Raw genomic sequence first — 25,570 nt, forward strand, 5'->3', positions numbered from 1 at the left:
TTTTTAAATTGACATTAAACAACAAAACAATTTCATTAAGATAAACAAGCTATAAATTGCTGTTGATTTAGAAGGCCAACAATGGAAAACTTGTATGGATTACTTTTTTATAAACATATCACTTTCTGAAAAAATAAATAAATAAACAAACATCAGCAGAAAAGAATACAAAAATATATTGTTCTTTTCAATATTTGCAGTGGTTCATCATTTCCTAAATATGATATAAAAATATCTGGGAAACATAAATATCGGTCATATTAATAAAATGTATATATTTGCATGTGCTTTTTGCTCATTTAAATGTAAACTATTTAACATTACTACATTATATGGAAGTAATAATGTCGGATCTGTTGTGCCCTGACAGCTGCCAATCATTTGGTTCTCTTGCATTTTATTTTCAGTTAACACTATGGGTGTGCCCTAGTGAACTATTTGTTTGTTGCTCTATGCATTTCAATTAAAGCACAAATTAGCATGTAAAAGGCTTTGTCATTTTCTAAGATGTATGCAGGTATATTCAATACCGCTAAGATTTCAGTCAATCTGCACCTCAGACAAATCCTGTTTCTAGACAGGTGAATATCACACACACCAGTGTTTATTGTTGCTTTATTTTCCATGGGAATGAATGATTATTTATTTATTTAAGAGATTAAAGAGAGTGACATCTCCAGTGTTTCCTTAAGTGACAATGTGTGCTTTTTGAAAAGCACTGACAGCTCATTGCTTAAGTTGAGAATTAATTCCACTGCTCTATTTTGAATTGTTAATTTGCCTCAGCTGATAACAATGCTGCCGGAGTGTAAAGAGGATGTTTTACATTTGAAAGGATTTCAAAATAAGCCATGACAACCTGCCCTTCACATCAAATGAAAAGATTAATTCATCTGTACCATACAAGTGTTCCTCATTCATTTATTGCTTTGGAGTCCCAACAAATTAAGATGAAAAATGGCTATTTAATTTAATTAACACAACAACAAAAATTTATTTCACAATCATACTGCCCAAAGTATCATAGGAATAATCGGATTTACTATAAGCAACGTTTTCATTTTATAATACCAAGGCAAATTTATTGCGATTTAAAATCTAAATTCCATACCTAACTTAAAAAATGTACTAAATTTTAGTAATTTTTATTACGTTTTTATTCTTCATTCTCTGAACTATTTGTCGTATCAGTCATGACAATTTTTTCGTCCTTAATTTTAAAAAGTGCTATTTAGTTTAATGAAGCAGTTAACTTTTTATGTATTGGCATGAAATGTTTACCATGCATCACAGTTTTTACTGAAGTTATTTTATTTTTTTTAAACTGTTTCCATATCAGCTAATCTGTTTCAAAATACAGCATGAATTGGTCTTCCACAGGTTTTGCAAAACAAATTTTGACAAAAGTATGTAATTCAATGTAATGTAATCCACTGCAGTGTCTTTGGTAATATAATTTATACTACATTTTATTTTATTTTATTACATTATATTAGAACATAAATATACTCCTCTCATTATTATTGTGTGGGTATTTGACACTGCAATGCAGTTCTGAAATTGCATGTTCATTTTGGAGCACCAGAGGGAGGTGTAGGACAAGCTGGACCTTTGACACGCACTTGCACAATAAATTCCGTGTTTAAATATCCCAAAATGCTTTACAAACCAGAATTTGGGCGTTTATCACACATTAAAACTGCTCAGTGATAGACCATACTGTTAAAACGTTATTCACAAACACGTGGTTTTACTTTTATTGCTCGCCTGAAGCTGTGATCCATTAATCGTATTGCCCTCAATCACCGGGCGAATCAAACGAGAGCTGCAAGTTGGGCGCAACTTTGAATCCTCTGCTGGTTAGCGTCATTTGACGCTTCTTAAACATCCTACAGTTTAACGGGGACCAGGGTTTATGTTAGGTAAAGTAAATACGACGAGTTTCTTCGGAACAGGTGATGTTTGAGACTTTTGTCAGAAGCGCGTGGATGAGGATAACGCTTCAGGACGCTAGGACAGCAACTGAAGGAAGAAAACCAAGCGTTTAGTCTATGCTGCAAATGGACCGAGACCTGAGGTTTATGTTGGTACGGTCTTCCATTCTTCTTTAATCTCAGAGCTTTAAGCTGATTTATGTTCGATCCGCTGCCCACGCGCGCAGTTCAAAGTGCGCCTCGACGCGCGTAATTGTTTTACTCAATCTGAGAATTTAAGGGCTTGGTCCAGCGCCTGGTGCCCATACGGACAGACTGACAAATTCAAATAAACAACTGGACATCTAAATATCTTCAGTTTTCCTGTCACATCTCAATAAATGGGGAACCCGTATACGTGTACTCTAAGGGATTGTGCTTTCTGTTAAACTCATACCGCACCACTTGTTTTGAAATCGGTACATCTTCAACAAGACCATGATGCTTATGAAATTGCTTCTTCCACTGATGTCCATCGTTTTGATACGAGGTAAGACAGATTCTTTTTTTCAATATGTTCTATTACATACTATTAAAAACAATAACTGCTAAATCATTCATTAAAAGCTCCGTTTAAAGTATTAATAGCAGTAGTTAGACTAATAATATTCAATTAATTATCAATAATAATAGTGATAACAACAGTAACAATAATAATTTAGAAAATGCTATTTATGTTTATAGTTGTGTGCTGCTCTTTAGTGGTTCACCATGCAATTTATCATAGAACCGATATTAAAGAATCAATTGTGTATAAAAGTGTTACTTGTTTAAAAACAAAATATTGGTCAAACTAGTTGGTCATTATTCAATATTAAACATATTGGACATGTTGTTTTTCTGACCAAATCTTATTACTGATTTGTTTTATTTCTGCTTACTGTGCTATTTAAATTCCCCATGTTTCCTGTAAATCATGATGAAAGTGTTCATGCAGTGCCGTTAAAAGGTTTTTTCCCCCTTTCTGTTTTTTTTGTATATTCTATTTTTGTGCAAATCTTTTCACACTTAAAAGATTCAGATCATAAAACAAATTGTAATATTACACATAGTCTATGCAAGTAAATACAAAATGCAGTTTTTAAATTATGATTTCATTTATTAAGGGAAAAAAGCTGTCCAATCCTGCCTGGCCCTATGTGAAAAATAAATTACCCCCCTGCTGTTAAATCATGAAAGACCTGTGATTAACCACATTATTTTAGAAAGCTGAGTTACCCACACTGAGACCTGTTTACTTCCAAACTCAAACCTGTTGAATCAAGAAATCAGTTAAATAGAACCTGTCTTACAAAGCTTAACATGCTTAAAGAGCAACACATCATGGCGCGATCCAAAGAAATTCAAGAACAGGTGAGACACAAAATAGTTGACATGCATCAGTCTGGAAAGGGTTATAAAGTCATTTCTAAGGCTTTGGGACTCCAGAGAGCCATGGTGAGAGCTAGGGGTGTGCGATATTGAAAAAAAAAAAAATCTCTATTTTTCTGCCATTTTATCGATAACGATCATTAGACAATATTTAGCTGAGTGTGTTATTGTGCTGGTACTTTAAGGACTGCCTTGGACAGCTGACTCCAAATGTTTTGAATATTCTTCATATTCTGTGTGGTGGTCAGTTCACACTGAGAGAAATTCGTCTTTTCCAATAAGTTAGGCTTATTTTTACATTTTATGGGCATTTTTAACTTTATGAAGTCATTTTATCTAAAAGTGTCCATTTATGTTTTGAGTGAAATTCTTACTTTTAATCAGTGAATTGGAATGATAGGACATCTGGACTGTTACCAAGCAAATGAATTCAACACAGAAGCTGCATCTGAAGTGGCATTTAGATTTAATGCATTAGAACACTGAATCAGAATGTATCTATGACAAAGGGTTCTAAAAAATATGGTTTCTTATTAAAAAAAAAGCTCAGTTTGCCCCGGGTTTGGGGTAAGATGACCCGAGTCGAGTCAGGGGGTAAGATGCACCATCTGTGTGTAAAATGAGCATCTGACCAAATCTGATTCAAACCCATGTGAAATAAATAATAATTAAAATCAACATCAATCAAATGAAGTTTAAATTTCAATTTTTAATAGTTTACATTTCTGAAACAATATGTTGAACACCAAACTTTTAGCCTTCCTAAGAACAGACTAAACAGAAAGTTTGTTGGCCATTAGTGACTACAGGTGGAAAGATATTTGTATTTATTTATTTTTTATATATTTCATAGCAATATCTGGCAACATAACCAGAATTTAAACTGATGCTAATCAAAAGAGCCCAGAGACATGTTACTGCTGACAGGATACCACATTCGGTAAGGCAAATGCAAATGCAAAAAAAAAAAACACACACACATCATGATATTATCTGTCAGAAACCTTATCAACACTATCAAAACAGTTGCATGTAACACTAGTGCAGAGATCTGTAGAACATATGTTACAGTATGTTACATCTATGCTATTTCATATTGTAGTTAAATTTCCACAAAGTCGTGCCAAAAGCATTCATAAGGGCACTAGACAAAGTTATCATTTATATAGCAATGGTTATTAATGAAAACTATAACAGTAATAGGTCTATGTATTGCTGAGGGTGGGTCAACTTACCAACTGGCTCATCTTACCCCACTCTCCCCTATCTTCCATCTTTAATGGAAGTCAGTTCTTTTTTTTTTTTTGGTTTGGGCCACTGCCCCTCAAAATGTCTTTGCATGGCCCTGCTCCACAGCGATGTGAAAGACTCGTGGCCAGTTATCACAAACGATTGATTGCAGTTGTTGATGCAAAGGGTGGCACAACCAGTTATTAGATTTAGGGGCAGTTACTTTTTCACGTAATGCCGGGCAGGATTGGACAGCCTTTTTACCTTAATAAATGAAATCATTATTTCAATCTGCATTTTGTATTTACTTGGGTTATCTTTGTGTAATATTAACATTTGCTGGATGATCTGAATCTTTTAAAGGGTTAGTTCGCCCAAAAATGAAAATTAGACTGTTTTACTCAAGTCATCCTAAGTGTACATGACTTTCTTCTTTTAGACGAATCCAGTCGGAGATATAATACAAATTGTTCTGGCTACTCCAAGCTCTATAATTGCAGTAATTGGGTGTTGCAGTTGAACAGTCCACAATTCTTTGAATAAAGCCCTCACATTCAGCTTTCGTTTATGACAAATACCAAGTGATAGAGAAGTGTTTATTATTACATATTACATTATTATATTACTTTTTTTTTTTACAAAAACATATGGATTCACTACAGAAGGCCTTCATTCACCATCCAGAGCCATGTGCGGTACGTTTTATTATGAATGCGCAAGCTTTATTTGACAACTTGTGTACTGTTCAACTGCAACATCCCCTGACTGCAATTATTAAGCTTGGAAAAGTCAGGACAATTTTTTATATAACGCCGACTGGTTTCATCTAAAATAATAGTCATACGTGGGATGCCTTGATGGTAAAACACAAGCTAATTTTCATTTTTGGGTGAACTAATACTTTAAAAGTGACAAGTGGGTCTGGTTGAGCATGAACCATAATAATTACATGCCAGAAAATTAGTAAATTTACATTACAAAAAATCCAGTTCAAGACCACACAGAATGTTTAGTGTAGTAGTGAACTAGATTTACAAATGTAAATGTAACATCAGAAGCACTGCTTGGTATGTAACAGTATAAGTCTGCAGAGTCTGCCTATTTACAAACACATGGGCCGTCTGAGATTTCCTAGACACTATGCTACACTTAAGAACCATCTGGTGTATTGTGATTGGTTTTTTTCGGGAAAGTGAATGCAATCCGCTTGTGTTGGGGAGTAAATCAACAGCTCAAGCAGTCACATGTGCAGCGTGCTGGATTTATCTCTATAGTGGGATATGCAGCAGTATTTTCTTTGTGCTGTTTGTACTCAGCTATTAAAGGGTTAGTTCACCCCATCTTCTACTAACCCCTGAAGCTTAATTCAGAATAATCCAATCGAAGTTATATTAAAATTGTCCTTGCTTTTCCAAACCTTTCACTGGGGTAAGCGGTGTTTGTTGTCAACATTTCAGAAGACGTGAAATAAAGTGCGTGCATCTGTAATAAAATGTCCCTCACACAACCCCGGGGTATGCAGTATCAAACATAATAAACACTTTTTTTCTCACTTCGGTTGACCGTGGGGTACCAGGAGACATGCAGGTGGATATTGTAGTTTGTCAGTGCTGCATGGTTCATGGCGAGCATGGAGAGAGAACAAAACAAAACGCTAGTCACGAATTAGAAGCACCAAACAAGGATTTGTAAAGAAAAACATCAAAATAAGCCAAGAGGAGACTGGTTTTCTTTTGCTAAAGTAAGTAAACTTTGTTTCCTTTGCTCCTACATTTCCCAGAGGTGTGCGCGCAACACATGCAACTTCCATCTTCCTCCTGTACGTTTTCCAGTTCCCCACAGTCAGCAGAAGTGAGAAAAAGGTGTTTATTACATTTGAAATCTGGATATTTATTTTTTAGGACTAGTTTTTCTTTACAAAAGTGAGAACTGAGAGGTAAAGTATGCATGTTTGTCCTAAAATACATAAGAAACAATGCAAAACAAATAAAACATCACATTTTCAATGCAAAATTTATTTGTATTATTACTATTTCTTTTGATATTGGAGTAAATGGTGACCTGAGCATGTTTTTGCCCCGGTTTTATGAGATTCACCCTTATTAATTGTGCCTTGGATTTGTTTGAACAAGCCGTTGACAAATGTTTTTTGATGCAAAGATGGTGGCATAGTACAAACATATTTGTACATTAGCATGATTTGTGTATGAATCCAACAAATTATGCATAATTTATTTTGGATTGCTGCATCTATAGTGTTTTGGATAATGCCGTCTATCATTCATCTACTTTTTCCTTTAGGAGATCCCAAAATAGAACATCACTAGAGGTGAGACTTGAGTATGAATTCTGAACTGTTGTCACTCAGTAACAACCACAGAAACTGGTTTCATGTCATCTCGACTTCATGTCATCTTGATATAGGAAGAAGCACAGCTAAGGAAACAGCAGGATGTTTAGCAGCTGGTCAACTTCATTAACAACAATCTCAGCTGATTTTTTTAAAATGATTAACAGCATCAGAAAGTGGATGTGTGTGGAAAATGTGAAGCGTGTGCAGGCTTTTTCTTACAGCATTTATTTCTACATGTCAGTTAACGTAAATGTGTATCAGAACTCACCTTAGTATGAAAATAATGGCTAAGAACATAACTCAATTTAATACAGATGTGAAATGTAGAAAGACTTTTTGAATAATGAAAAGAGAACTTGCATTTTTTAAATCCCTGTGAAATATGAATGCATTCTTCCATTTGCAGCTCTAATTAGAAGGAATTATTGAAGAACATTGTATATGTGTGTGTGTGGCCTGTCTGGTGTTAAGCATTGTCTGGTCCTGCTGTGGCTGATCCTGACCCACTTTCCCCCCTTACTATCAGCGCTCCCGCTTTAACTGCCACTGAGCACACGCTCCCACCATCTGTTATCCCCTGGCCCATTGCCATGGCAATACTGGGAGTCTTTTCTAAACAGGCGATGCAGTAGTCCGTGGGTAATGTAGTAAAGGGCTGAACTCCAGCAACAGGTCATCGTACTAAAACCACGGCGTTGGCATAAGCCAGCTCTGAGCTTGAGTAATGATGAGCTGTGATTAAGTTGAGGGACTAATCGCTAACATGATTCAACTGTACCAACCCACCAGACGCAAATCAGTACCATGGGGTAAAAATTCATCAGAAATGGATATCAAATAAATCTGGATTAAGAGTGTTCTGTAGTGGTGGGGATTTTGTTCATCTCGGTGACTTTTGAAGCCATTCACCGAAAAGAGTTGTTCATTGTTTTTTTCAGTAACCCTTTCTTGCATATCATCCCAAGCAAATTACAGCACTGTTAGAGTAAAAGAGAATTGTTACGCTTTTAGAAGAGTTTATTTATAACATGCTTTATTATTATTATATTAATATTTCAATTTAGTTGTATTTTTATATTTTCAGTTGAATTTTTAGTCATTGTATGTGCTTTTGTAATTTAAAGGAAACAAGATTTTAGCAAAAAAAAAGTGTTTTATTCAAACACTGTAAGCAACACCAATCTCATCTCATCTGGCTGTCATCCTCTGTACATCTGAGCTGATTGAGAGTTCACAAATCCAACATTTCATCATGAGAAACCCAATAAACCCAGTGAAAAGAGAGATATCAAACTCGAGTGTTGTAGAGCAGTGTCACTGCATGTAATGGTAGGTCCACTGGTGAAAGTTGATAACCCTGCCTGATTCACACAGAGGGCTCTCACGGCTTACTGGCACATCATATTAAGGATGATAGCTTGCTCAAGGCAGTGTACTGCTGTAGTACTCCGCTCTGGTTAGCTTCATCCACTACTAGTATTAAAGCTGAAGTGTGTAATATCCACACCACTAAAGTCACCAAACAGAATAATGACCAACAATGGACAGCATTGTCATTGGATAATCCTGCTTCTTGGTTGAGTATAGAGCCAAAGTTTTCTATTGTCTCTGCATATCAAGCTGGAATAGAGTAAGTATTTTAAAGTTGAAATTAAAATATTTTTTCGATAAAGATATGGACAAGGCTGTGTAGATATGTTTCTGTTCCCTTATGTTTGCTATAATATTAGATGATGACATCTGCCATACTTGCAGGCTTATAAACATGACAATATATTTTCAAATAAACGGTTACAAGTGTCCTTTGTGTATTTCAAGAAGTGATTTCCACAGAAAGGAGAGAATTTCTTATTAAAACTTTTCATTGACGGCTACATGTGTTATGTTGAGTTTGAGGGTTGTCTTTGAACTGTTTCTTTTTGAAAATTAGGAACAGACTTGAATGTTGTTTTACTGCTATCACAATGGTTGGCATATTAAAGCAGTTTGCAGCGCTTTTGCGGATATCGCCAGCTTTGCCTGTCTGCTTTTAGATTAACAGCCTAGTACATAGAGATAGAGTGAATTGTGATGAGTATCATGATGGACAGCTCTCAGGGAAAACAGCAGTGTAGAAATGCTTTTTGTGCTTCTGATGGTATTGTTAAAATAATTGCTGTTTCACACATTCACAAAAAGTAAGGAAGCACAAGCTAGCTATTTTAGTATTCATGGGCTGTTCACAGATTTGGTTTGAACTTTTTGTTAGAGTGATGAATAATGTGAAAATCCTCTCAACAATTGACTTCTCATCCTTTATCTGTGGTTGGGTTTAAGTCGATGCTTTCCATAGGTTCTTCATTAGTATCAAACATGTGAGATACTAGACCACCATGATTCTAATAAAGGGGAAAATTAAAGAACAGAGTTAATTTCACTCTCCTAAGACCTATGATAATTGTCCCGGGTAACATAGAAGAGTGTATTATAATCAAAAATCTTCTTGAACATTCTTGTGGAAATCGACAGGGCTCAACTTTGAGGATAAAAGGGTACCTGAGAGATATGCTCACTCCTGATCCTAACACAAGCAGTGAAGCAGAAATAGGAAATTTCACAATTGAGTTGTGCAAGAGTGCTAGGCAAAAGCTATTGACTTGCATATAAACAGGCATTTTTTAGTTTTGAGTCATGTCAGGGTGCGACTAGAAACTATGATCACTTATCAACAGGTAGTAAAATTCCTACAAGGTTCTGCACTCTCAGAACAAAAAAACAAAACACAACAAAAAAAACGTGTGAAAGCAGTCACTGGGGCGGTGCCTTTTCCAAAGGTACACTTTTGTACCTTTTATTTAACAATATGTACATTTTACTAATACTGCATGTACCTAAATTAAGTAACGATGTGGACCCTTTAGGCAAAAGGAACTAGTGACAGCATTCATACCTTTATTTCGAAAAGGTGTGAGTGAATAATAATGTTTTGTACTTTTTCTGATGTTAAGACTGTAGTCAGGTTTCCTTCCAAAGTTGTAAATTTAACTTGTGCGCAAAATAGGAATATCAGATAAAACTAGCACCGTTTCCATCCAACGAGTTAAAAAATACAAAATCATCACTTCCTGAAAAACTGTAAATCAATAAGAAAAGTAGGAGAAACCACTGAATATAATAATTTTCATATATAAATTACTTGCGCAGCCCAATCTAATGAAAGTGCGTATTAATATTACACTACATAAAAACAAAAACTCATGGTGTTGATACGCATTCTCACCAGAGCTTGTGCTATGCTCGTATCTCTCATAAATGTTCAAACGACATTTAATGGAACTTGTGGATATATATTTTTATAGATATGGATATTTTTCTTACACAAATGCATCCCTTCACTTCAGAAACCCTTTATTAAACCTCTGGAGCCATGTGGAGTACTTTTTATGATGGATGGATGCACTTTTTGGGGCTTCAAAATCTTGGCCCCCATTCACCGCCATTATACATTTCAGAAGGGCATTTTTAATATAACTCCGATTGTATTGGTCTGAAAGAAGAAATTCATTAACATCTAGGATGGCTTGAGGATAAGTAATTCATGGGGTCATTTTCATTCTTAGGTGAACTATCCCTTTAATAGTGCACCTTTGGTTATTACACATTTTGTGGGATTTTTTACATGACATACAACCAAGTATGGTGACCCATACTCAGAATCTGTGCTCTGCATTTATCTTATCCATGTGCACACACACAGCAGTAAACACACACACACACACACCAGAGCAGTGAGCAGCCATTTATGCTGCGGCGCCCAGGGAGCAGTTGGGGGTTCGGTGCCTTGCTCAAGGGCACCTCAGTCATGGTATTGCCGGCATTAGACTCAAACCCACAATCTTAGGGTTAGGAGTCAAACTCTCTAACCGCTAAGCCATGACTTTCCCACAAATATAGAAAGACATTGTTCATTTTACTCATAGAATGACTGGGAATGTTCATCAGCCTTTTTCATAGGTGTTGGATACACTGTAGCTCTCGTTTCTCAAAGCTTTTAATCAGCTCAGAGACCAGAGCTCATCAGTCCTCCAGCAGAGTGGAGGAATGAGGTCATATGACATTTAAGAGTAACCATGTTTGAATGACAAGTATGATTTAGCTATCATAATATATACTATATTGCTGTAAAGTTGTGAAAGCCTCTGCTTGCTTTAGAAAACTTAAAATTACATCTGCATAGCAGTGCATTTTATCATATTTGTACCCGCTTTAAATGTGTCTAAACACTTGGGATATTGCATTGTTCCATGATAATTTTATGGGGATTTTGCATCCTTTCGATCATTCATCATTTTATTGTGGTTTCATGGATCAAAACTGAATTGCATGTAAAGCAGATTTGTTCATTCAGGTTTGGAATGAGCGTGAGTAAATAATGACAGAATTTTGGGTGAACTAATCCTTTAATATTATAAGAAGCAAAGCTGTGAAACTCTATTTGCTTTTTTATTAGGCAACAAATGTCTGAACAAGTTTCTGAGCTGACAGTGCGTGCTGTGTGGAAATGTCTGTGTCTTTTCCAATTGACTCAAGAATGCAGTGACGAGACTGGACAGCTGAACAGCAGTTAGGACTGTGTTCTTGGTCCCCTTTTGTTGACGGAGGGCTTTCAGTTCTCATTAGCCTTTGTGCTCAGTGTCATGACAGCTGACTTATGAAGCACAGTCCAGCCCATCGTGTCAGGTCATCATGTCCAAATGACAAATCCTGTTTTAGTTTCTGTCACAGATTTAAGTCCTGGTGAGAAATGTTGTGTTTTCATCAACTTGTAGTTTGGTCTTTCTATTGAAACTGGCTTCTGTTCATTTGTGTGTGTGTGTGTACGTGTGTGTGTTTGAGTCAACATTGGCAAATCAGCTGATGAATATATAGACTGGTAATGTAAGATCTCAGTTTCTTTCAGTATTTAATTATTGTACTTGTTGATGTAATTCACTTTTCTTCAACACAATTTTGTAACTGTTTTGTGGTTACAGTTAGTGAGAACTGGGGATTTCATTCAACGAAATAAAAAGTAATAAAGGTAATTGCTCATTTTTATCTCATAGTTCACCATTTTTTCTTGAAATTATGAGAACAGTCAGAACTGTGAGGTATGAATTTAGAATTATGACTTTCTCACAATTCAGAGTTTATATTTTATCATTTTATTTTTCTTTGTCTATGAGAGAAAATAAAAAAGCAGTTACAACTTTTTTACCTTACAATTTAGACTTTTTCTCACACAGTTGCAGATTTATATCTCACAATTCACACAAAGTTTTTATCTGGACATTCTCAGAATTGCAAGAAAGTATACTGAATTCTAAGTAAAAAAAAAAAAATCATAAAAAAAAATCATAAAAACAGATTTAAATAATTTTTTGTGAATCAGACTGATCCGATTCTTGAGTTCAACTCACTGATTCAGTGCTGCTCTCAAATTATCAGACATGTAATACGTATAGCATGTGAAACATCTCAAAAACTGAATGTACTCTAAAATAATGATTACCTACTGCTTTGAGTGCTGAATCTTTTCATAAAAGGTGATAAAATGTAATATGATCCTGGTTCTCTACCTGTCTGTTCCCGAATATGATCTGCAAATCTGGCCATTTTGCCCCAAACATGACTAATGGATATCACAAACAGTAAATGATTTCTAGAGTAACTGTTTATCTGTGAATGACAGGGACGTGCTGAAGGCATCTCTCTTCATTTAGGTATCTGTAATGCAGGTTAATGCAGCATCATGGATAGGGTGTTGTACTGATGTTCTCTCATGCGGTTGGAAGCAATGCTGAACTCCAATATCCTGAGTGCTGTAATCTGCCGCTGTCGCTAACCTCCTCTAACCTGTCGTCCAGCAGCCCCCCATTCAGCAGGGCTTTGCTGTGTTTGCGCTGGCTCATGAGCAATCCTAAAGCCCAGGAACGTCAGTCTGCTCTAATCCAGGACCGGCTTTCTGCCTGCCACTGACTCACATTTATTTTTTTGTCGTTGTTGTTGTTGTTGTTTTAAAGCTTACCCTATCTATAGTGACCAAAGACTTAAGGACTGCATTTAACAATATTAAATTTGTGTCCTGAATATCCTAATCTGTTTTTTTTTCTGAAACAGACATTTTATTTTGCTAAATCATTCCATGTCCCATTTGACTCTGTGGTGAAATATACATATATCATATATATGATGTATTATATAGTCAAACATCACCGATTAACTTGATTTATTTGAATTAGGTAGATTATTTTTGATTAATTATTATTCATGATTCAGATTTTAGTGTGTGTATTTTTTATTTATTAATTTTTTAATACGCTCCATTCTCTTATCTTAAATTTATTCATTTTATTAATTGTGTGTATTTTTGGTCTCTTTTTAGCATTTTTTTAATAAGCTACATTCTCTTTCATCACTGAACAGATTTATAGTCATGTTGTCTATTAATTTGACCTTAATTATTACAAACTCTGAAATTAACCACAAAGTAACATTTACCTCCTACTCAAATTTCTGTCAATAAAAGATAAATACTTTGCGTTTTGAATCCCATACACTCTTTTTGGCATCATTTGAAAGATGTAAATACCACTACTGACATAGCTGAACCTCCCTGCCTCAGAAAGGACTAGAATTTTCCACAAAAAATAAAAGAGGAGAAATGTTGTTTATGGTTATGTAAGGGACTTTGCCTCTGTAAAGTGCAGCCTTATTTTGGAGAAGGGATGTCTCCTGTTTTAAGTGGTTTAGCACTAGGAGTCCTCTGGCTATGTAGAGGCTTGGGATTGGAGTATCACGCACACGTCCCGCATGTAAACCCTGGCTGTGTTTACAGACACCCTTTAGCCAGGGCGGGTGAAGTACCTCTCTGTATCTTATTGTAGCCGTGGTTCTTAAACCCTACTATTTTTAGACAACTACATCTAAGCCCAGTCTCAGTTGCATGGAGTTGCTGCACCTTATTTACCAGCTATAGGCCCACGGTAAAGAGACTCGTCTACATCTTTCTGTACTCTTTGTCTTCCATACGCCATTGTCTTGGTGGATAAAGTCTTTTTAAGGCAATAAGCTGAATGTACCCATATGGGAAGTTACTGAGTTAATTGCCCCAGTTCTAGCATGATTTTAAATAAAGGGTCAAATTAAATAAAAATGAATTTTTGGTTTAGATTTATATATATATATATAAAGAGAGAGAGAGAGACTTTATATATTATTATTACATGAAATTATGTTGAAAACAAAACCAGTGCTCCTTAATATTTTTAAGAAAACTGTGACAAATTAAAAAAATGGCATTTAGAATAGCATTTATTTGAAATATAGATTTTTTTTTTTACATTGTAAAAGTTTTTGCTGTCTACTACTATTTTTCGCCGCAGCATTGGGGGAGTTGGTGATCCTCTGCCCATCTTGACTTCTGAGAGACACTGCTCCTCTGAGAGGCTCTTTTTATACCCAATCATGTTGCCAATTGACCTAATAAGTTGCAAATTGATCCTAAAGCTGTTCCTTAGATGTACATTTAACTTTCCCAGCCTCTTATTGCTAACTGTCCCAACTTTTTTGGAATGTGTAGCTCTCATGAAATCCAGAATGAGCCAATATTTGGCATGACATTTCAAAATGTCTAACTTTCAAAATTTGATATGTTATCTATATTCTATTGTAAAATAAAATATATGTTTATGAGATTTGTAAATTATTCCATTCCTTTTTTACTCACAATTTGTACAGTGTCCCAACTTTTTTGGAATCTAATGAATAATTGTTACCACAATTAATACATTATAACACTAATTCATTGTTACACTATGCATCTTATATTCGCTTATAATTGTTACAAGATATCATGTATAACAATGCACATTATGAATAATTAGAATGCATTATAGTCTCTAATAACCCTTTATAATGCATTATACAAAAACGCTTTTAGTAAAGTGTTACCAAATATGGAGAAAAAAATAGTTCTGTTGTTTGTTGTTTAACTGTTCATCTTTTTATTTCCAGGTGTTCACGGTCAGATGGTCCAGATGGACAGCAGTAAGTCAGGATTTGTGGGCTCACAGGTAGAGCTACGCTGTCAGTTTGTCAACAGCAACCCACCTGTTAAAATCTCACAGGTCACCTGGCAGAAGCTGGTCAATGGCACTAAGCAGAATGTTGCCATCGCCAATCCAGCCCTGGGGGTGTCAGTACTGAGCCCCTTCAGAGAGCGTGTACGCTTCAAGAACCCTGCGATCCGCCAACGCACGCCTTCCCTGGAGGACACCACCATAGTCTTCAACAAACTAAAACTGTCGGATGAATCCACCTACATCTGCGAGTACACAACCTTCCCAGCTGGCAACAGGGAGAGCATGGTTAATCTCACTGTTTATGGTATGTAATGCTGCTGTTCTCCTAATACCAACTGTAAAACTGACCAATACCACGAACAATGCATCTAAAAATATGACTTCAGATGAGATTTAATAGCTGAACAACATTCATTTCAGTGGTCGAGTAAAGATTTAAAGGTATAGTTCACCCAAAAATTAAAATGTGCTGAAAATGTACTCATTCTAAGGTCAGCCAGGATGTTTGTTTCTTCATTGGAACAGACGAAAAGAGAATTTCAGCATTTGTTGGAGTGCTTATGGTTAGCCGCTGTGTTGAGATTTATTTTTTGGTTATAAAATTACTATAACTTTTGATTTCACAGAAGATGAATTTCTGCGTATATTGCATAATTTTCCAAGTTGAGAAGCCTTTGTCTTTTCAAAATGTTTTCCATGAAAACTGGTTATTATATAGCGCTTTGCAGTTCTTAATGAAAAAAAAACACCAATAAGCTCAAAAGCTTGCAAAACATAGCGTGGCACAGAATATTACAGTAATCCAGTGGTTGTCTGCAGTGCATGAAATATCCCAGTGTTCTAAGCCTATGTATTTGTCCTGCAGCTCGCCCTATGATCCAGATGAGTCTTTCCACACCCTCCATAGTGGCGGGAACCAAAGATCTGAAGATGACTGTTGCCACATGTGTTTCTGCCAATGGGAAGCCACCCAGTGTGATCACATGGGAAACTGATTTAGATGGAGAATCTAACACCCAAGAGATACGCAACCCTGATGGGACTATCACAGTGCGCAGTGATTATTTGGTGGTTCCCAGTCGAGAAATACACCAACAGCTGCTCACCTGTGTCTCCACATATAAAGATGAACAATACACTGACAGTGTAACGCTCAACATTCAGTGTAAGAAACCAGCTAAACACTACTGTTCAAACATTTGGGGTCAGTAAGGTTAAAAAATAATACTTATTCAGCTGGGATGCATTAAATTATTTAAAAGTGACAGAAAAGACATTAACATTGTTCCAAATAAATTCTATTTCAAATAAATGCTGATCTTTTGAACTTTCTATTCATAAAAAAAGAAAAGAAGTATCTCGGGTTCCATACAAATATTATGCAGCACAACTGTTTTCAACATTGACAAATTCTGAGCATCAAATCAGCATATTAGAATGATTTCTGAAGGATCATGTGACACTAGAGACTGAATTGGCTGCTGTAAATTCAGTTTTGTCATCACAGAAATCAGTTTCATTTTAAAATGTATTTATATAGAAAATTTTCAGCTGCAATAATATTTCACAATATTTTTGAAAGAGAAGTCTTACTAACCCCCCCCCCCACGTTTGAATCAGCATATATTTTATTAATTACAAGTCACTTCAAATAGTATTTGTTTTGTTAATTATTCGATTGATTATTTTATGATCCATATTTCACTTATTAAAACAGTACATATACTATAATGTTTAGCTTAATAGTAATAGCAGTTTAACATTTTAAAATATATTTTAAAATATATTATCATGGGTTATCTATTAAAATAAATATTAATTTTTGTCAATTGTATTAAATGTCCACTAAAGGAAATAATACAATTAAAAGTTATGGGATAAATTTGTGCTCCCTTTTCTCCTCGTTTACAGATGAACCCGAGGTGATAATAGAAGGCTTCGATGGGAACTGGTATTTGAACCGAGAAAACGTTCAGCTCACCTGCTTGGCTGATGCCAACCCAGCCATCTCATTGTTTCAGTGGAGATAGTATGTCATTTGAGTCAATTCTGCACAAATGTATTAATGCTCAGTTAAAAAACTTTGAAATGGATGATAATCTCAAAATATACCATAGCTTAAATTACTGAATATTATATATTAACTCTATTATATATGAACAACAACATAATATGTTGATTACCACAGAAATTAATTTCAGCTCTGTTTGCAATGCACTTAAAATTGATGTCCATGGGGCAAATTATTGGCATACCATATTTTTGTCAGATCTGCATATCTTGATTTTTTGCATATCTGATGAGCCTTTCTCTCTCCAGCTTGAATGGAACTATGCCGAGTACAGTAGAGCTTCGTGATGATGTGATGATCTTTAAAGGTCCTGTAACCTATGACATCGCAGGCACATATGTCTGTGACGCCAGCAACAGCATTGGGACAGGCTCTGCATCCGTTGAGGTCATTGTCACAGGTGTGTTGTTTAAACTTCTCACTCGACTGAAAGCATGTGGCTTAATGGCTTCTGTGCATATGGATATGCATGTTTTTTTTTTTTTGTCTTTTGCACTAAATTTACTCTCGACTGCCTCTGAAACATCACCTAATAGCTATGATCATGCCATCATTTTTTCAATAAACAATGAAGACGCTCAGTGCCTGAAATGTGGATGCTTGTCTCCTGCCTGTATTTTTTCTTCAGCCCTCAGGTGTTTGCTTTGATTAATTGCTTGCTGGGGTAGAACTTGGCATGTTGCTGCAAGTTATCTGCATGTGGCTCCTGACTGCACCTTTGTCTGTGAGGACCTCTTGAGTCATATTTTTCTCTTTGCATGCTGCAAGCATAAGGTGTGGTCTGTAGAAACTGCATGCTTACATTTACTTGTGTGTACATGTATGTTTGGTTCTGGTCTGCTGCATAGTTCAGTCGTTGTGATGGCACCTGGGATTTGATTCCATGGTGAAGAAATACAAAGAAATGAAAAGCCTTCCCTATTTAAACTTCCTCTTTCTCCCCATGTTGTTTTCTTAAAGACCTTGTGAAATCAAAATTATCTGACAGTGACTAAAAGCTCTGTGGCTTTAAGTCATTGTCCATTGTGCTAGTGTACTCATAAAAGTTTATAATTTTTTTTTTAGCTTTTAAGTACATTTGCCATTCAAAGGTTTGGGCTCTGTGAGTTTTTATTTAATTTTGTTTTGTTTTATTTAAAATAAATTAATACTTTCATTCATCAAGTTTAAATTGATCACAAGTTACAATAAAGACTTTGTATTGTTGCAAACATTTCTATTTCAAATAATGCTTTCCACTGACAAAAAGTGTCACAATTTGTCAAAAACATTAAGCAACAAAACCATTCTCAGCATTGCAAGAATTGTTTTTTTAAAGGGATAATTCATCAAAAAATTTAAAAAATTCGGTCATCATTTCCTCACCCTCATGTCGTTCCAAACCTGTATGAGTTGCTTTCTTCTGTTGAAGATAAAAGAAAAGATGAGATTTTGAAGATTGCTGGTAATCAAAGGTTTTTTTTTTTTACTATGGAAGTCAATGGCAACCACCAACTGTTTGATTACCAGCAATCTTCAAAATATCATCTTTTTGAAAATTCAGCTTTGTCATCATAAGAATAAATTAGATTTTACAATATATTCAGATAGAAAAGTTATTTTAAATTTAAATGTAATATTTCACAATATTACTGTTTTTACTGTATTTTAATCAAATAAATGAAGCCTTGGTGAGCACAAGTTTTTTTTTTTTTTTTCAAAACCCCAAACTTTTGAATGGTTGTCTAAAAGCCTATGTCTTACATAAAGTAAAGATACAAGCCCCTTGATATGACCCCACTTCCTGTTTCAAAAGGAAATGCGCCAGCACAGGAAAGAAAACTGTGCACAAGGTCTTTAACAACTCCATTCCCCTTTTGGTAATTAAGGTGATCTTTTTCCTTACCCAGAATTCCCTAGCAACCCACACGGGGTTTCTCAGGAGCCACAGCAAGCTTTTGCCATCATTGGTGGAGCTGTTGTTTGTGGCACAGTGCTGTTGGCCGCCATTACGCTCCTGGTAGTGTTTTTATATCGCCGGAGATGCATGTTTAAAGGAGATTACAGTACCAAGAAGCAAATCCTTGGAAATGGTTACAGCAAGGCTGGCAGCGTGCCGTCACACCCCTCATTACCTCACAGTCTGCCCTTCTCCGAAGACTCCGATGAAGAGAAGAAGCTGGAACTTTACAGAGGCTGCAGTATCTTGGGAAGAAGTGTTGGGGAGTTGCACGACTGCAGTGACAGCAGGATGAAGGCGTACCACATGGGACTGATCGAGGACCATGAGAGATGCGGACATAGTGAGCAGACTTACATTTATGATTACGGATCTGAGGTGGAGGTCTCAGTGGACATGATTCCTCAGATGGATGGCTCTGTCATCTCTAAAGAAGAGTGGTATGTGTAGGACTCAAGACGTTGAGCTTCTCAGCATCTTCGCGTTCATTGTCATCTCCTTCCTTTTAAAGCAGGCTTTGGGGTCCAAACTGACAATGGATGCGATTCACCAGAGGACATTATTGACATGAAAATCCAAACGGATGCTAGATGTTTGGAGATGGGCCGATGATTGGTCATGTTGTTGACTTTGCCTGATAAAATTACTCTGTTTCAAAACCTAGCGAGCTGTTTACAGCAGCCAACGTAATTGTGCATAGATATTTGCATAATTATGCTGCCTCTTGAAATCCCTTGTTTCAGCCAAATTCTAAATCAGCATTACAATCTCTCACATAGAATGAGATAAATATTAGTGTTATTATGCAATTCTAGGTTATATTTCTTATATTTAAAAATAGCGATATACATATTTGAATGTAATTAATTCTTTTACCAAATATTTGGGTACGTATATGCTTATTGTCTGTGAGCTTAGCAACAGGCTAACTTCAAACTCTATCGAAATTGATAGCGATTTGTGTTCTTCCTTACCCCTAACCATGCTTTTACAATTCTAACCATAGTTTATCCATGGTATTTGTAGTAGGCTAAAATTGATACAAATAGTAATCAATACACCAAAAAAAAAAAAAAAACCTTACTACAATAAACCACTATTTATGTGACACACAAGGTTTCTCCTACAAGATTTTCCTATGTTGGCTTCGCAAATTGGTCACTTTCAATGTTGTTTAGGATGTTGAATCACAAGATTTTGTTAGTCTGTTATTAGCTTAGCAACATGCTAATTTGAAACTGTATTGAAATCAGCTGTGCGTTGTGTTCTGTGTGGAGTGTTTGTGCTGTTAGCCTAGCAACATGCTAACTTCCATTGAAATCGATTGTGATTTGCATTCCTTAGTACAGAGCACAATTTACGTGGGAAATCAGTTCTTTTCCATTACGTTTAGGATGCTGACTCACCCGGTTTTGCAACAGAGTTATCTCTAACAAACTAGGTATTTGTTTGGAAGAGAATACATGTCTTGACAGTTCTGTTGTATTGAGAAAGAAGTTTCGCCCCGGGATAGTGTTGACTTAAGAGCAGTTGATACTTCACTATAACCTATAAATTGTGAACATCTTACACTGTGTATATCATTTTGTGCATGATTCATGGAAACTTTGCCTTGTTTTGTCAGATATTGTGTTTTTTGTTTATTCAAACAGAAAAGTGAATTTCAGGCTGCTGTAATCACAGGTTCCATAATGCAGTACAACAGAAGTGCACTGCAGTAGTAAAATACCACCTATAAAGAATATAAATGTGTATATATAAACAACCACACCATTTAAAATATGGCTTTAGCTTTTAAGAGTCAGTGTTTCAATGCATGTCTCAGTGGCTGCAATCTACAATATATATATGTGCTTTGAAATGCTAAATTATTGAATTTTTAGGATACCAAGGAACAAACTGGTTGGATGTTACATTGGTCTTTTGCAAGTGGTGTTCAGCTAATGTACTGTTCTTCCATATGATATGCTGTAAAATGTCTAATACATTGTGTTTTGTGCCAATTGAAAACAGTGTTTTTTTAATTTGTAAATTTCTTCTAGAAAGAAGCAAAGAGGTAATTTTCACAATAAAGATTTTTGCCCTGTTGGTTCACTAATATAAATTTGTTAACATTGCTTAATTTATTCAGGAAACTCTTGATGTGCTATTGTGTCCTTTATGAGTTCAACTTCATGATGCTGCCAAGAACAGCATATTCAGATATACAGTGTATTTATTGTGATATCACAAGTGTTAATAAGTCTTGTGAATTCTCTGCTGACGTAAATAAAAATGTATAAATCAATTCAATAAGCACATTTTTTCCAAGCAGAGCAATTCAGTCTGATCAGGACATACTTTGTGGTGTCAGTCACTTATTTGAGGTTGGGTATTGTCTGTTTCAAGTGCACACATTATGCCATTAACATCTCTTTTATAGGCATTACAGCACCACATGACAAATCCTCTTTTTCACTAGCTGGCATTTTACATCATTGTTGTTTTATATACACAGTGACCTAAGGGAAAGCTCCCATGAATCCCTTCCATGGCAGCCCCATTTGTTGGTATGGTGTTGTTGTAGTTTGAACAAAAGCAGAGCATGAGATCCGGATGTGTGGGGATTTTTAGTTTTTTTTCTCATCAACACAAAACAATAAGAGTGGGGCCATACAATAGAGCTATTCTCGTGAATGTTAGAGCGGAAACATGTTTCAGAGGCATGTCAGGTTTGAATACGTAAGTAGTACTGAGTCAATGACTTGATGTGTTGTATATGGTGGTATTAGCAAGGATATGCCCAACATGTATTTTTCCTGCAGAGAAACCCCAGCCACTGAGCGCTGCAGAGAGGGTGATGGGTGTCCTTGGATGGGTGATTGCACTGGCCATCATCCTCAGTATAGCTGGCACAATATATTTGGTCAACAAACAGCAGCAGCACAAACATGCAGGGTCAGACAATGACTCGTAAGTATTCAGCTCATTAAAAAGCTATCTGCAAGGATCTATCAAATTCTGAGATTTCATTATTGAGGCCTCATTGACTTAAGTGTCTACAAGTGTCTATTTGCTTACCTCACTTAATGTCCTAATTAAATGATACATTTTTTTTAATTTCATTTTTATTTTAAATTATTAATCATATTAATGTCAAAATATATATTTCAACTAATATTTAAAAAATATGTATCTGCTTGTATATATATGACAATGTTTTATAATATAAAAAGTATATATATATGAACATTTAATATTTTAATATATATATTTTGTATTTATTTTAATAAATACATATTTTTATGTGCTTATGCATAATATATGTATTAATTAGAATATTACAAAAAGTATATATATATATATATATATATATATATATATATATATATATATATATATATATATATATATATATATATATATACAGTAAATAGTGTATGTATTATTCATTTTTAAATTAATGTCATACAACTAATATTTATATTGAATATAATGTAATTATTATATTATTGTTGTTTTACATTATTAGTATTATCCACGTATAAATAGATTTAATAATAAATACATATAATAATATAATACAAATATATTCTAAAAATATTAAATATAATGTTATAATATATGTATATCCAAGTAATATTGTTAATGACTTTTAACATTCTCATTTTAGTATTTTACATTATTGGACAAACAATTATGCCAAAGCTAAAATTATGTAACCATATTAGTTAGAACTAACCTCATAGGTTCATTTTTTTATTTTATTTTTTTAAAATGATATGGTGTGGCTTCAGTAAAATTTCTTGGACAAAAAAACAAAATGAAACTAGCCTGTAGTTCTTTTATGTCATTGTTGAAGTTAAGACCCTCTATCTCTGCCTCTCTATTGTTGCAGAGATGGTTCTTCTCCTGGCCACAAAAAGCCTTGCTCGTCTAAAAAGAAGGCAGCTGATGACTTCCAGGTAAGAGAGCACTCAGTAAAGCCACAGAAACACCAGTGAGGGCTCTGGCATTTTTACCAGATGAAAAGATGCACTAATGCACCATGGTCTGGCTACCGACCTGAATAGAGGAACTGAGGCTTTAATGATAAACCTGCATTGCCTCTGGCCTCAAAGACACAGTGAGCAGAGAGCTCCTCCTACTGGAGAAGAGAACGAACATGCTGATACTTTCTCCCTAATAGTTTATCACAGAGTATGTTTTAGCAATAACTTGGTGTAACTTCCTTGAACTTTGCTACTTTTGAAACATTTATGTATTCTGAATTGGAAAAAAGGTCCAAACGTGATATTACGCACCAGCATGCGTAATACCAGGGTGACAGTGTCAGCCGTGTGCCAGGGCGCACTCATTAAATATGCACAGCGCTCATTCTCTCATTCTTCATTCTCTCTATCTGACCTTGTATCTTTGTTCCCACAGAGCCCCGGGAGGTTCTACGATGAGCTCCCAAACACGGCAGACTACGTGAGTTACCGTTTGGCGTGTAACAAAGAGGACTATCTGGAGCAAAACTCTCCTCCCATTCAGCCTCCTCTGACCTTCCTGCCCCAAAACCCCTACACTCAGCACGGTAACCAGAACGCCATATTCACATACCCCACACCCCCTGGCCCTGGCCCCGTCTCCTCATACACCTTCCCCAAAGAGCAGTATGTGTAAATACATTTGCAACCTCTTTCTCTTTCTTGTCTTTCTTCAGTTGCTCTGGTCATCGTGTGCTTTTTTTTACTGTGTTCTTTCTAAATACATCTTTTTAAAAACTGTTATTCTCTAAGCATAATTGGATTTGCATGCATATTTTCATATTTTATGAAATGTATTAATATTGCTTAGAATTAATCAGCAAATAATTACAGATTAAAGCAGAGTAGATTCAGAATGAATAAATTTATAAATCTGTTTTAAAGGTGGTGCATACACTCCATTTATAACAGGCAGGCCCATATTGTTTATTGTATTCTGTACAGTTATGCATCATTGCATAGTTTCAGGATTTTCCAGTGAATTTGTTTAATTTCTAAACAGGTATTTTTGATGAACTTGCAACAATAACATGGTAGCATTAAAATATATATATTCTTGAAAAATCGATTAAAATAATTATTATATGTATGATTTTTAAACAATATTACTACCATATTTATTTAATTGTGTTGTATTAAAATGGGTCTTTTTTCTGCTTTCGTAATTATTCATATTCCTTTGCATCTTAAAATTGTATATTCTGTATATATATATATATACACATGTATGTGAGAGGGTTTTTTTACATGCACACCAGCAAATTCCAGGAAGTATTTATTTAGAACTGTGAATCTCTTTGGTCATTTGTCCTTTATTATTGTTTACATTATGCTTTGTGGCATTCATGCACAATGGTACAAAGTTCTTTCATGCACTGCAACTCTAATAACTGCATAAGGAGTATTTATATAGTGTATAGAGCACATTAAACTGTGCAAAATTGTGATGGATTACATTATAAGTATTTGTGTGTTGTTACAGTGACCATATGGTATTAAATAAGCTGTGAATTATGTAATATTTGAATATTTTAACCACTTGTGATTATTTTGTTTCTCTTTTCTACTAATAAATACATAAATAAATAAACATCGGCTTCAATGCTATTTTTAGGTTTAGGATGTCTGATTATAACTAATAAGTTATAAAATAAAATAAAATAAAATAATTGCATTTAAGCAGGATATAATGATGCAATGCAATGCAAAATGTTATAAGGAAGTAATTGTGATGATTACACAAGATTTATGATGAAATAGTAATCTGATTAAACCTATTTATAAATTGCATTTAATATACGTGACATACTGTATACCATCTGGCGTGAGCATAACATGACAGATCACAGCAGGTTTGTCTGGTTACAGAACTGATTTGCGCTAATCACATAACGCAGATTAGGAACCATTTGTATGAGTGTGTGTGAGCAGAGAAGCAGCTGTAAACCTCTTGTGTTAAGACCAAAAGACTTCTATAGAAATTATATCGACCACAAAGAAGTATTGAACACTTCTGAATGTCATTGCAACAAAATATCAAACCAATTCTAGGTTAAATCAATCTAATCGATTCACTTTCAAACAAGTGTTCACAAACCTTCAACAAAAATATTATGTGTATGCATACACAATGGTCATGCCATATCTATCATAATTTTTATTGGCATCTGTGTACAGTGTATGGGTGTGAACCCTTGCGTTCGTAACTGTTTTTCTTGGTCTGTTTATAAACTTTACATGGAAGTGTAACATGAGAAACTCATGAATGAATGTAGGGAGCACTCTGTTCCCTCTGCTTGGCTGAGCTGTCGTGGATGGAAACACTTACACACACACACACACACACACACACAGAAATAATTCTGACCTCAAACCCAGAGAGGGAGGAGCTCAGAGAAGAGCTGGGATCTGTGATTAAAGTGCATCTCCTCGGGCTGTGATGAACCTGGCTAACTAACCTTGAAATCCATATTTAGAATTTTTTTAATTGCAAATTAGCCACATCTTACCTTTGTATGCA

The 25,570-nt window shown here is 35.2% G+C and overlaps 1 protein-coding gene across 2 annotated transcripts; it reads left to right on the forward strand.

The window, feature by feature from the left end:
- Positions 1 to 1,646: 1,646 nt before the first annotated feature.
- LOC127985443 (nectin-1) lies at positions 1,647 to 24,640 on the forward strand. 2 transcript variants are annotated; one of them, XM_052587447.1, is made up of 8 exons: positions 1,647 to 2,463; positions 14,962 to 15,333; positions 15,895 to 16,194; positions 16,941 to 17,058; positions 17,349 to 17,500; positions 21,844 to 21,991; positions 22,917 to 22,983; positions 23,447 to 24,640. In XM_052587447.1, the coding sequence occupies exons 1-8, from the start codon at positions 2,412 to 2,414 to the stop codon at positions 23,684 to 23,686; spliced, it is 1,449 nt and encodes a 482-aa protein (XP_052443407.1). In that variant the 5' UTR covers positions 1,647 to 2,411; the 3' UTR covers positions 23,687 to 24,640. The 2 variants fall into 2 exon arrangements, with proteins under 2 accessions (XP_052443407.1, XP_052443406.1); XM_052587446.1 differs by lacking the exons at positions 21,844 to 21,991; positions 22,917 to 22,983; positions 23,447 to 24,640 and adding an exon at positions 18,990 to 21,326 and having other exon boundaries at positions 1,667 to 2,463.
- The last annotated feature ends 930 nt before the right edge of the window (positions 24,641 to 25,570 follow it).

The sequence above is a fragment of the Carassius gibelio genome, chromosome B21 (assembly GCF_023724105.1).
Source record: "Carassius gibelio isolate Cgi1373 ecotype wild population from Czech Republic chromosome B21, carGib1.2-hapl.c, whole genome shotgun sequence".
In the NCBI taxonomy this organism is placed as follows: Eukaryota; Metazoa; Chordata; class Actinopteri; order Cypriniformes; family Cyprinidae; genus Carassius; species Carassius gibelio.

Coding starts and splice junctions, on each gene's coding strand:
- LOC127985443 (XM_052587446.1), top strand. CDS start 2,412: ATGATGCTTATGAAATTGCTTCTTCCACTGATGTCCATCGTTTTGATA. Junction 15,334..15,894: donor GGTTAATCTCACTGTTTATG/GTATGTAATGCT, acceptor TTTGTCCTGCAG/CTCGCCCTATGATCCAGATG. Junction 16,195..16,940: donor TGTAACGCTCAACATTCAGT/GTAAGAAACCAG, acceptor CCTCGTTTACAG/ATGAACCCGAGGTGATAATA.